Consider the following 12,923-nt stretch of genomic DNA (forward strand, 5'->3'; position numbering starts at 1 on the left):
TGCAATGTGTCATTCTAAACACTTTTAGAGTTGTACAGTGCGCGTCACTATATATTTATATTTTAAAAAATAAATAGATAAATAAATAAGCTTTTAGTGACACTCTAAAGTTTTAGTGACCCGCATTATGAAACATAATGTAAATTTTTTACTGACACGCAATGCATGTCACTAAATATCGGTTAAAACATTTAGTGACCCGCAGTTTTTGTGCGTGTCACTAAATTGTGTCACTAAATGTATAAATTGTAGTAGTGAAGAGTTACAGTATATGTTAGATTCTAAGAGAGAGAAAAACTCATTCGCAAACATGTCAGCTAAGTTGGCCACAAATCATAAAATCATCGAACACGGAGTATTCCCTGTTGGCCATTTGAAGAAATCCAGCATCAAAGTCCAGGGGGTAAATGCCATAGCAAATAACTCTCATTCACAGATGGCACCTATTTACAACTTCTTAAGTACGGGGGAACTTCCCGCATATAGGTCCGTATCTAAGAAGATTCAATATCAGGCCCCACACTATGTGATTATGGATGGGAAGTTGTACCGCAGAGGGTTATCGATGCCATACCTAAGGTGTATTCCTGGAACAAAAATTAATGCAGTGGTCCACGGAGGTTTCTACAGAGATCAAACTTCTGGGCCCAGCCTTTCCAAGAAAATCCTACGACAAGGATACTTTTGGCCCACTATGAAGAAGGATTGCATGGAATACATGAGGAAGTGTGAACAGTGTTAGAGATATGCCAAAGTCCCATGCGCACTGCCCATGGAGATCACATTGATGAGTAGCCCATGGCCTTTCACAATTTGGGGGATTGATTTAGTTGGATCCCTCCCCACGGGTCAAGGAGGGGTCAAGTATGTGATCGTCGCGGTTGACTATTTCACCAAATGGGTCGAGGCCGAACCAATGAACACCATCACCTCCAAAAAGGCTTTGGATTTTGTTACCAAAAATATCGTGTGTAGGTATGGACTCCCGTATAAGATTGTTTTGAACAACAAGATACAGTTCAACAACGAGCACTTCACCGACTTCTTTGCTCAGCATGGAATCGTGAAAAGCTTCTCAACTGTAGCCCGGCCACAGGTTAATGGGCAAGTGAAGGTTGTCAACAAAATTCTAAAAACCACGGTTAAGAGAAAACTTTAAGCTTGCAAGGCTCATTGGCCAAAAGAACTTCTCTGAGTTCTCTGGGCCTATCGAACAACAGAAAGAACTTCAACGGAGCACACGTCATATGCAATGGCTTATGGGTGTGAAGCAGTGATCCCAGTAGAAACCATGGTCCCCTCTTATCGATGAGATAATTACGACCCTTCCCACAATCATGCCCTTCTCCAAGAGTCACTAGACCTAATCGAAGAGCTCCAAGAACAATCACAAGTCCAGCTCAAAATGTACCAAGGCAAAATTGCTCGACACTTTAATTCAAAGGTGAAGAGTCATACATTTGATGTTGGTGATCTTGTTTTGAGAAGAGTATTCCCAGCTTCACAGGAACCAGGAGTGGAGGTACTTGGTCCGAACTGGGAAGGCCCTGATGAGATACTCGAGAAGGTGGGTCAAGGTCTTATTCAGTTAAAGAGAATGGATGGATCAAGAGTCTCTCATGCCTAGAATGCAGACCACCCACGTCGGTACTACCAATAGGCAGAGGACATGAGACCCTAATGAAACCCCAAAAGTTTTGTGTGAAGGTTAATGTAATTCACTTTTGTATGAATGGCCCTCGAGCATCATGAAATGAAGACAAAAACAGTTTACATTTGAATTTACACTTAATATTTTTAGGCCACAACCTATGTTTAAAACAAGTGACTAGGAAGTTGGAGACGTCCACACTTCTCAGCACACTTGGCGGGTATCATATGCCTAGTCGTGTGGGCCCCCCGAAAAACATATACAGTTTGTCATGATTAGTTGCTTTGTTATTAACATTCATAATTTTCGTAATTTATATTTAAGCTTAGAACAAGATGCATTTTCAACCAAATTCCTTAAAAGGAAGGTCGCTTGAATTCCTTCTTAAAGCTAGAATAAGCACACGTTTTGAAAATAGAAGCATTTTCAGCCAAAATTCCTAGAAAAGGGAAGCATTCGCCTGAATCCCTTCTTGAAAACTTTCAAAAAAGAGTTGTTTAGAGTTTAAAATGGAAAGGCCTCGCTTGAACTCCTATAGACTTCAGCTTTATCTTGACCAAAAAATGTCATCTAAAGTTTGTAACATAAGAAAGCGACCTCCCAAAATGATAAAAAGGCTTAAACAGCCGAAGAATGTCAAGGCTTTTTGATCGTATAGTAATTCGAGAATAGTCCAAGAGACTATTTATGTTATCAAAAGCTTTTAGTAAGTTTAAGCCTGCAAATTTTATGAAGGATTAAGACCAAAACCACCCTACCTAAAAATAGGGAGCAAGTACCTTTTAAATATCTCCTAAGTCAATAGTGTTGGAAATTATTTTACCAGGATCTTAGATCTACTCACAAGTATATTGATTAACACCCTAAATATGAACTTCTAAAACGATTATAAAATAAACACATATAAAGTATGAGAAACTTTACATTGGGTGCAGCGGAATAAAATGTCTCCTTCCATTCAGATCTCTAACCCTTGTATCCTTTCTGTCGCAGAGGATTATCAAGATCTGAACCTGGATCTCTTTCTCTCCTTTCTTTAATGCTGAAACTCCTTCTTGTTGAATATCTTTCTTCACGATCTTCCTCACTATGATTGAGGTATCACTTGCTGTGTGTGGGCACTACTCTAACACTAAGTGGTTCAAAATTATTCAAGGAAGAAGAAGAGTATAAGTGGCGGCTAGGTTTTAGAAGAGAAGGCTCAGGTTTTTCTCTGAAGGAAATCAGAAGTAAAAGTGTAAATTTCCTAAAGCCTTCACTATCTATTTATAGCATTCCACTATGGTTAGGTTTGAATTTTTTGGCATTAAAATAATGTAAATATCAGATGATAAAGCCTATAAAAGTTGTCGGCCATGGCTATGTGGATTTGGGCCTCACTTTTTGCAATTTTGCAGTTTTATCATTTCTGCATCTCATTTTCCCAAAAACGCCAATTTTCAAATTCAACCATTTAAATGCCAATTCTAACTATTTAATAACTATAAATAATTATTAAATAATATTTTCATTTATCATATTTATTAATTGAACCATACAAAGTATCATAATTAACAAATATGCCCTAAAAACTCTTTCTTTACAATTTCGCCCTTACTTAGTGAAAAATTCACAAATAGACATAGTCTAATTTGAGAATTATAATTGATTAATCAAAACCAATTAAATGAGTCTTACAAGAAATATTGTCTCAACTAGTGGGGGGACCATGGGTCTATATAACCGAGCTTTCAATAAGCAGATCAAGAATGTATAACCTAAATTCACTGACTTATTAATTCTTCATTGAATCCATGCATAGAACTTAGAATTGCACTCTCAGTATATAGAACGCTCTATATGTTCCACCATATAGACACGTCATTAGTTATCCATTGTTATAATCCTAAATTGATCAATGATCCTCTGTATGCATGATCTACACTGTAAAGGGATTAAATTAGCGTTACACCCTACAATGTATTTTATCCTTAAAACACTTAACCCCGTATAAATGATATTTCAGCTTATGTGAAATGAGTACTCCACCATATATTTTCATTTGGTCAAGCTCGAAGGAGATCATCCTTTACTTACTATTCGCCAGATTGAAGCTATAGATTCCAGGTTTATGTTAGTGCTCCCACTCAATTGCACTACCGTGTTCCCAAAATGTACGTATCACCCTGACCCAAAAGTAGGCTTAACTAACAAATCAAAGAACACGAATAACACTCTTGAGATTGAGCCTAATCATAACAGGATTAAGATCATTTGATCTAGGATCAACTAGGCGATATTGACTTGAATAGATATTACGGTAAGTTTAATAAATCTAAGTCAAAGTTCAATATCGGTCCTTTCCGATGCATACCCCATGCACCCAACCTGAGCTTTACTTTAACCAATGCTCTGGAAAGAACATAGCATTTCTCCAAATGCAAGTAAACTCTGTTGTAGATTATCATATCAGTAAAACCCTTTGTCTGATAAATCTAGGAATATTTATTCACATAGTCATGTTTACTTTCCAATGTGTTGACAACACAATAAACAGGATCAAGTATGTGAAAAGGGTTTCAGATGAATTTATAAATAAAATAGACAAGCAATTGGTAAGATGAACCAAAACATACACAAATGAATGAAAAATACTTCTGTTTCTTTATTGATGTAGAATAAAATGGATTACATTGAAACGGAGTTTTATTTAGGGCATAAAACCCAAAAAACTCCCACTTGCACTAATATAAGACTAATCAGTACATAACAATTAATCCTAAATTCTGACGGTGCTTTTCAAATGCAGTCACGGCCAAGACTTTTGTGAATGGATCAGCTAAGTTGTCTTCTGTGTCCACTTTCTCAACTAGTACATCCCCTCTTGCCACATATTCTCTGATGATGTGATACTTCCTTTCTATGTGTTTGCTTCTCTTGTGGCTTCGAGGTTCCTTACTATTGGCTATTGCTCCATTATTATCACAAAGTAGGACCAGAGGCTTTTCCATTCAAGGCACGACACCGATACTGGTGAAGAACTTTCTTAGCCAGACAAGCTCTTTAGCAGCTTCTGCTGCAGCTATGTATTCTGCTTCCATCGTAGAGTCCGATATCGCGGTTTGTTTTGCACTTCTCCAAACCACTGCTCCACCCCCAAGAGTAAACACCATCCCAGATGTAGATTTCCTGTCTTCAAGACATGCCTGGAAATCTGAATCAGTATAGCCTAAACGATTTAAAGCACCACCCTTGTAGACTAATACTAGATCTCTTGTACTCTTTAAGTATTTTAGAATATACTTGACTGCATTCCAATGTTGTTGTCCTGGATTTGACTGATACCTGCTCACGATTCCAACTGCATAGCAGATGTCAGGTCTAGTGCATAACATCGCATACATTAGACTTCCAACTGCAGAAGCATAAGGAATTTTCGCCATGTCCTCTATCTCTTGAGGATCAGTAGGAGACTATTCCTTAGATAGACGAATACCATATCTAGAAGGCATGTTCGCCCCATTGGTGTTGTTCATGGAGAATCTCTCTAAAACTTTGTCAATATAGGTTGTTTGAGAGAGAGAAGGGATCTGTTCTTCCGGTTTCTGATAATATGAATACCAAGAACATAGGCTGCCTCACCCAAATATTTCATATCGAATTGAGTGTTAAGACATTCCTTGATGTTAGTCATTTTCTTTATATTGTTTCCAATAATCAAAATGTCGTCAACATAAAGGACCAGGAATACTACTACTTGGTCTTCCTTGAGTTGGTAAACACAAGGTTCATCTTCATTCTGAAGAAAGCCGTAGGTCTTGATGATTTCATCAAACCTTTTGTTCCAAGAGCGAGAAGCTTGCTTAAGTCCATAGATAGACTTATTTAATTTGCAAACTTTCTTTTCCTGCCCTGGAAGAACATAGCCTTCTGGTTGCTTCATATAGATAGTTTCTTCAAGTACCCCATTAAGAAGGCAGTCTTGACATCCATTTGCCAGATTTCATAATCAAAAGTAGCAGCTATGGAGAGAAGAATTCGGATGGATTTGGGCATGGCAACAGGACTAAAAGTTTCCTCATAGTCCACACCTTCTCTTTGGGTATAACCCTTGGCTACAAGTCTAGCTTTAAAGGTTTCGACTTCGCCTCCAGCTCCTCTTTTCTTCTTGTAAACCCACTTACATCCGATTGGATGATAGTCATCAGGTGCGTCTACATATTCCCAGACTTTGTTCTTTTTCATGGAATCCATTTCTGAATCCATGTCGGCTGACCATCATTTCCGTTGCGGACTAGCCATTGCCTATTTATAGGTTAATGGGTCGTCTTCAATACCGTCACCAACAACCATATTGATTTCACCATGCAAGCCATAACGAGCTGGTTTGTTGAAACCCTCCCACTACGACGAGGAGCGGTGATCTTCTGAACAGGAACTTTGGTAGTAGTTTTCTCAGTAGGTTCGACTGAGGGAGTGGGATTGTCCTCTTCTCGAGTGGAAGATGATGGAACATTGGAAGGACTTATATCTGAAAGCATTTCCTCCAACACTACTTTACTTTGTGGTTTGAAATTCTTAATATAGTCATCTTCAAGGAAAGTGGCGTTTGTGGAAACAAACACTTTATCATCTTTGCGACTATAAAATAGTCCACCCCTAGTCTCTTTAGAATTTTCGACAAACATGCAAACTTCAGTTCGTGACTCAAGTTTGCCGTCTTTCTTTCTTAAGACATGAGCAGGGCACCCCCAGATTCTGTAATGGCGTAAACTAGGTGTACGACCATTCCATAGTTCTACAGGTGTCTTAGGGATTGATTTAGATGGAACAACATTTAAAATGTCGGTTGCCATCTGAATTGCATATCCCCAAAAGGACGTAGGTAGAGTTGAATAACTAAGCATGGACCTAACCATTTCCAAAAGCGTGCGATCCGTCTTTCTGCAACTCCATTTTGCTGTGGAGTGCTAGGGGCGGTTAATTGGGATTCAATTCCAAGTTCAATTAAATGATCTTTGAACTGCATATCCATATATTCTCCACCCCTATCAGTTCGCAAGATCTTTAATGTTTTACCTAATTGGTTTTGAGCCAATGCGTGAAATTCCTGAAATGTTTTAGATTTCTTATGCATAAGGTAAATATGTCCATATCTAGAGTAATCGTCAATGAAAGTGACAAAGTACTCATAACCACCTCGGGCTTTTACATTCAAAGGTCCGCAAACATTTGAATGCACTAACCCTAGGGGTTGTTTGGCACGCTCTCCCTTTGCAGAGAAAGAACGTTTGGCCATCTTTCCTTCTAGGCAAGACTCGCAAACAGGTAATTCACCTAAGACGACATTTTTCAATGGACCGTCTTTGGTTAGCCTATTTAGTCTGTCATAGCCTATGTGACCCAAACGTAAATTCCATGGATATGTTTCATTATCATCATCGATCTTTTGCTTTTTGTGGTTTCTAGGTTTAGCTACTTTAAAAAGTTTGTTATGTAGGGCAAATGGTTTTTCTGGTCTAAGAACATAAAGCCCATGTTCCATGGATGCAACACAAATATGAATATCATTTCGAGAAATGGTAGAACCAGAACTCGAAAAATCTAATTTGTATTGTTGCAATTGTAAGCATGAAACAGAAACCAAGTTTCTACTGAAATTTGGAATGTATAAGACATTGTCTAATTCCAAAATTCTGTTTTGAAACTTGAGTTTGGCTTTTCCTCTAGCTCTAACCGAAACCATTTTGCCATTACCAACCTTAAGTTTCAAATCTCCGGATTTCAAATAATTCCAATTCTCAAGCAATTACAATGAACAACTTACATGGTTTGTAGACCCAGAATCAAGAATCCAAATGGATTTATCATTCTCTAAAACACATGATTCGAAGACTAAAGCATCACTGCTTATTTGTTTGTGATTTGTTGTTCTTGCTGGTTCATTTTGTTGTGAAGTATAACTTGAGGAAGTGGAATCACTTTCTCTTATCTTCTCAACTAAGCTTGAAATAGTAGGATTTATGGAGTTATGAACTATTTGCTCTTCAGAGTGAACAATTCCCAGCTCACCTGCTTTTTGGAATTTTATGTTCATCATGAGCATATGTGAAGTATTACTCTGACAAGGAGTTTATAATTTCAAGTTCGTTTGCTAAGATATTAACTAGGAGTGGTATGGGATGAGGGTTATTGGCACTACAACACATCAATAAAACAGAAGTAAGGTTTTGGTTGAAATTCATACACAAGTTCAGAAAATAACAAATAATCACATATGTTATAAAAATACTAAATCTAACATAGTTTATTTTCCAAGTTTTCGAACATAATGAAATACAGTGTCCCGGTAGGCGAGAGTCAAAGATAACATTAGTTGAATAGAGTAGTCAGCTCATCTAAAATAAAACCATTTTAGCAACCTTCTATTTGATCAAAATGAGAATCCAACGTTGTCCCGGTAGACGAGAGTCAAGGTTATTCTCATTTTATGAGCTACCACCATTGTTTCATGTTTTATGAGTTTATCTCTAAGTAGTCACCGTAGGGGAGAGTCTAATAGAGATGAAAACTCACAAAACACTTATCAAATGAGATCTTACGGTGTTAAAAGTTTTCAACGAATAACCATCCATAAGGGGGACGATGTTGGAAATTATTTTACCAAGATGTTAGATCTACTCACAAGTATGTTGATTAATACCCTAAATATGAACTTTCTAAAACGATGAAATAAGCACATATAAAGTTTAGGAAACCTTACATTGGGTGCAGCGAAATTAAATGACTTCTTCCGTTCAGATATCTAGCCCTTGATTCCTTTCTGTAGCAGAGCATTATCAATATCTGAACCTGGATCTTTGATTCTTTAGTGCTGAAACTCCTTCTTGCTGAAAGTCTTTCTTCACGATCTTCCTCACTATGATTAAGGTATCACTTGCTAACACTAAGAATTTCGAAATTGAAGAGGGAAGGAAGAGAGCAAGGTGGCGGCTAAAGATAGGGAGAGAGAGAGGCTCAGTTTTTTCTGAATGAAAAGTCAGAAGAAAAGTGTTTAGTTTCCTGAAGCCTTCACTTTCTATTTATAGCATTCCACTAGGGTTAGGTTTGAATTATTTGGCATTAAAATAATGAAAATATCATAGGGAAAATCCTACAAAAGTGGCCACCCATACAAAGTGGATTTGGGCCTCACTTTTTGCAATTTTGCAGTTTTATCTTTTTTGCATCTGATTTTCTCAAAAACGCCAATTTTCAAATTCAACCATTTAAATGCCAATTCTAACTATTTAATAACTATTAATAATTATTAAATAATATTGTCATTTATCATATTTATTAATTGAACCATACAGAGTATCATAATTAACAAATATGCCCCTAAAACTCTTTCTTTACAATTTCGCCCTTACCTATTGAAAAATTCACCAATAGACATAGTCTAATTTGAGAATTATAATTGATTAATCAAAACCAATTACATGAGTCTTACAAGCAATATTATCTCAACTAGTGCGGGAACCATGGGTCTATATAACCGAGCTTCCAATACGTAGATCAAGAATTTATTACTAAAATTCACTAACTTATTAATTCTTCGTTGAATCCACGCATAGAACTTAGAATTGCACTCTCACTATATAGAATGCTCTATATGTTCCACCATATAGACACATCATTAGTTATCCATTGTTATAATCCTAATTTGATTAATGATCCTCTATATGAATGATCTACACTGTAAAGGAATTAGATTACCGTTACACTTTACAATGTATTTAATCCTTAAAACACTTAACCCCGTATAAATGATATTTCAACTTATGTGAAATGAGATCTCCACCATTTATTTTCGTTTGGTCAAGCTCGAAGGAGATCATCCTTTACTTACTATTCGCCAGATAGACGCTATAGATTCCATGTTTATGTTAGCGCTCCCACTCAATTGCATTACCGTGTTCCCAAAATGTACGTATCATCCTGACCTAAAAGTAGGCTTAACTAACAAATCAAAGAACACGAATAGCCTCTTGAGATTGAGCCTAATCATAACAGGATTAAGATCATTTGATCTAGGATCAACTAGGCGATATTGACTTGAATAGATATTACGGTAAGTTTAATAAATCTAAGTCAAAGTTCAATATCGGTCCCTTCCGATGCATACTCCATGCATCCAACCTGAGCTTTACTTTAACCAATACTCTGGAAAGAACATAGCATTTCTCCAAATGCAAGTAAACTCTTGTTGTAGATTATCATATCAGTAAAACCCTGTGTCTGATAAATCTAGGAAACTTTATTCACATAGTCATGTTTACTTTCCAATGTGTTGACAGCACAATAAACAGGATCAAGTATGTGAAAAAGGTTTCAGATGAATTCATACATTATGTACATATAATCATGAAATAAATCATGTGAACCATGCAACATTAAATGTTATTTCTGATCTATATTAATAAATAAATCTGATTATATTGAAATGAGTTTTATTTAGGGTATAAAACCCAACAAACTCCCAGTTGCACTAATATAAAACAAAATGTGCATTTCAAATAATCTCAACACCTTGATATACAAATCAAGTGTAGTAGTAGTAAACTCCTCGTAATAGGATTTGAAAGGTTGAATTAAACACAACCTTTTCTCCACCATTACTCTTCCTTAATCACAAAATTATTGATAATGTGAAATTCCTCTCTATATGTCTACTCTCTTGGGATACTGGATTCTATACCTTTGGCAACTACTTTTGGTTAATCAGGAAATTAACACTAGTAGTTTAGGCAATTTGGAATGATGCCAAAAATGTATAGAACTTTCCTTAGACTGAATAAGTACCTTTCCTGCAACTTTAACATTCAGTCCCTTTCTGGTAGACCTAGAGACTTCAGATAGGTTTTTACACTTCTCCAAAATCACTATTCCACCCCCAGAGTAATCACCATCTTATCAGAAAGATTTTCTAGCACAAAGGCAAACTTCAAAATCTGATGTGGCGTAGTCTAAGAGTTTTAAACACACCCTTATAGACTAACATATAGTTCCTCTTCTTAATCTTAATATTTACTTGATTGTTTTCCAATGTTCTTCTCCTGGATTAATCTGATACCTACTCATTACTCCCACTCAACAGCAGATGTCTGGTCTAAGACATACTAAAGCATATCTGAGACCTCTCACTGTTGATATAAGAAATTCTTTCATGGCTTTATCTTTTCTGGAATAGTTTAGACTTTTCCTTAGATAAATAAAATCTATACCTAAGAAGTTGTGAAGCTTCTATAGATTGCCATTAGAAAGAAAATGCTTCAGCATCTTACTAAAATAAGTTGCTTGCATTAGAGTAAGTAATTACCAAGTATACCACAAGCCATAGGTTTAGATAAACTCAAACCTATAATACTAGGAACAGGAAATTTGATAAGTCCATAGAATAGACTTATTAACTAAAATTTCCTTTTATGTCCTTGTAATAGAGAACCTTAGGTTATTCCATGTGAATGGATTAAACCATAGTTCTATTGGCTTTTCTTCTTAGTTTCTTATCTTGAAAATCCATTACTTGTTTAAACTCACAATGGATTTTAAATCACTAGTGTCTCCCAAGTCATAAGAAGGTGAGTTCCTAGAAACTCTCCCACTACGACAAGGTACCGTGAATTATGTCTAAGAAAACTAAATGGTATTAACCTCTTTGGTTGTGACAAGACAACAGAGGCAGTGGGATCATCGTATGTCATATAAGATGATAGAACACTTTTGGAATCAAGAAAAAAATATCTCCTTTATTTGCTACTTTATTTTCAGACTTAGTCATTTTCTTAAAAAAGTAGTATTTGTTTGAACAAACACTTTCTTATCTATTGACAATGGGATGGTCCACCCCTAATCACTTAGAATAGCTAACAAACCATGGTTAACAGTCCTAGTTTTTCTTAAGATTTTGATTAGGTCATCCATGAATCTAGTAATGATTTACATTAAGTACAGAACCATTACATCATTCTGAAATTGTATTACCATAGAAGGATTTAGGCAACGACTAGTAACTAATCATCAATATGCAAATTAAAATTTCTAGGGAGGTAAGTTTGGATATAAGTCAAAAATTAATTTAATGATCTTTGAACTGCATATCTACTAACTATTTCTCCACCCCTATCAGTTCGCAAGATCTTTAACCACTTACCTTAATGGTATTAACCATTGCTAGAAATTTATGAAATTTTTCAAACATTTCAAATTTCTTTGCATAAGGTATAATCTAGAGTGATCGTTTTAAGAATACAACGAATAACTCATATCCACCCCTGAATGTACATCCATCTGCGAATGAGATGAACTATTTTCAGTGGATATAGGCATATTAACTCTTTGCAGAGATTGATCTTGTCAAAAACACTATGAACAAGATACAAATGCCATAGATTAATAAAAATGTGGTTGTGTCTCTTTGATGACTTAGGTATAGTTACATCAAAGAGTTCTTAGAATAGTGCAAGTGGATCCTTGTCACAGAATATTAAACTCATATTCCATACAGTTTGAAACCATTAACAGAAGATGGATGTTAAACACTTGTAAGTGTAACTGTATTGTATTCTGGAATTAGAAATATAAGAAAATTTCTATTTGGATTCTAAAATTAAAGTCAAAGACTTAATTTATACCAAATAAAATGAGTAATTCTATCTTGGACCACCACTACTAATTTATCTCTAAGTCTGATTTGCCCATACAAGTAGGAGATTTCTAAGATTGAGGATTTATATCATTGTGGAATAGAAATTCGAGGTATAATCATATGTCATTTAATTTCTTAAGAGAAAATATAGAATGACATGAAATGATTTATAGACCATTCATCCAATGATATGTTATTGAGCTAATTCGAAATGAATAAGCTAAGAGGAATTAGGATAATTTCGTTTGTAAATAAGAATCCAACGATGCTTCGATTAGCGAAAGTCAAAGTAATCTTATTTATACAATCTTCTTGTTTCATATTGTAAAAATACTAGTCTAAGTTGTCATCAATTGATGAACAGCTAGATGTTGCATATACAATATTTATCTTGCGAGATCAACACTATTATGTATGTCTAATGGTGAAAATCCACTAGGGATTTATATCATTAGATAAACAAACAAAGTTAGACCAACAATGAAGATTCGAAATTAAACTACAACTTAATAACAGAAAATAACATGGTTCAATATAAAGTCATACACAATTCATAAATTATTAAACATGTAGCAAGTAGAAATGACAAGTGAAAATACTAAA

The 12,923-nt window shown here is 35.6% G+C and overlaps 1 protein-coding gene across 1 annotated transcript; it reads left to right on the plus strand.

The window, feature by feature from the left end:
• Positions 1-310: 310 nt before the first annotated feature.
• LOC115696529 (uncharacterized) lies at positions 311-742 on the plus strand. The gene has a single exon (XM_030623427.1). It carries the CDS (start codon positions 311-313, stop codon positions 740-742), a length of 432 nt encoding a protein of 143 aa, XP_030479287.1.
• Positions 743-12,923: the final 12,181 nt, after the last annotated feature.

Source organism: Cannabis sativa, chromosome 7, assembly GCF_029168945.1.
Source record: "Cannabis sativa cultivar Pink pepper isolate KNU-18-1 chromosome 7, ASM2916894v1, whole genome shotgun sequence".
NCBI lineage: Eukaryota > Viridiplantae > Streptophyta > Magnoliopsida > Rosales > Cannabaceae > Cannabis > Cannabis sativa.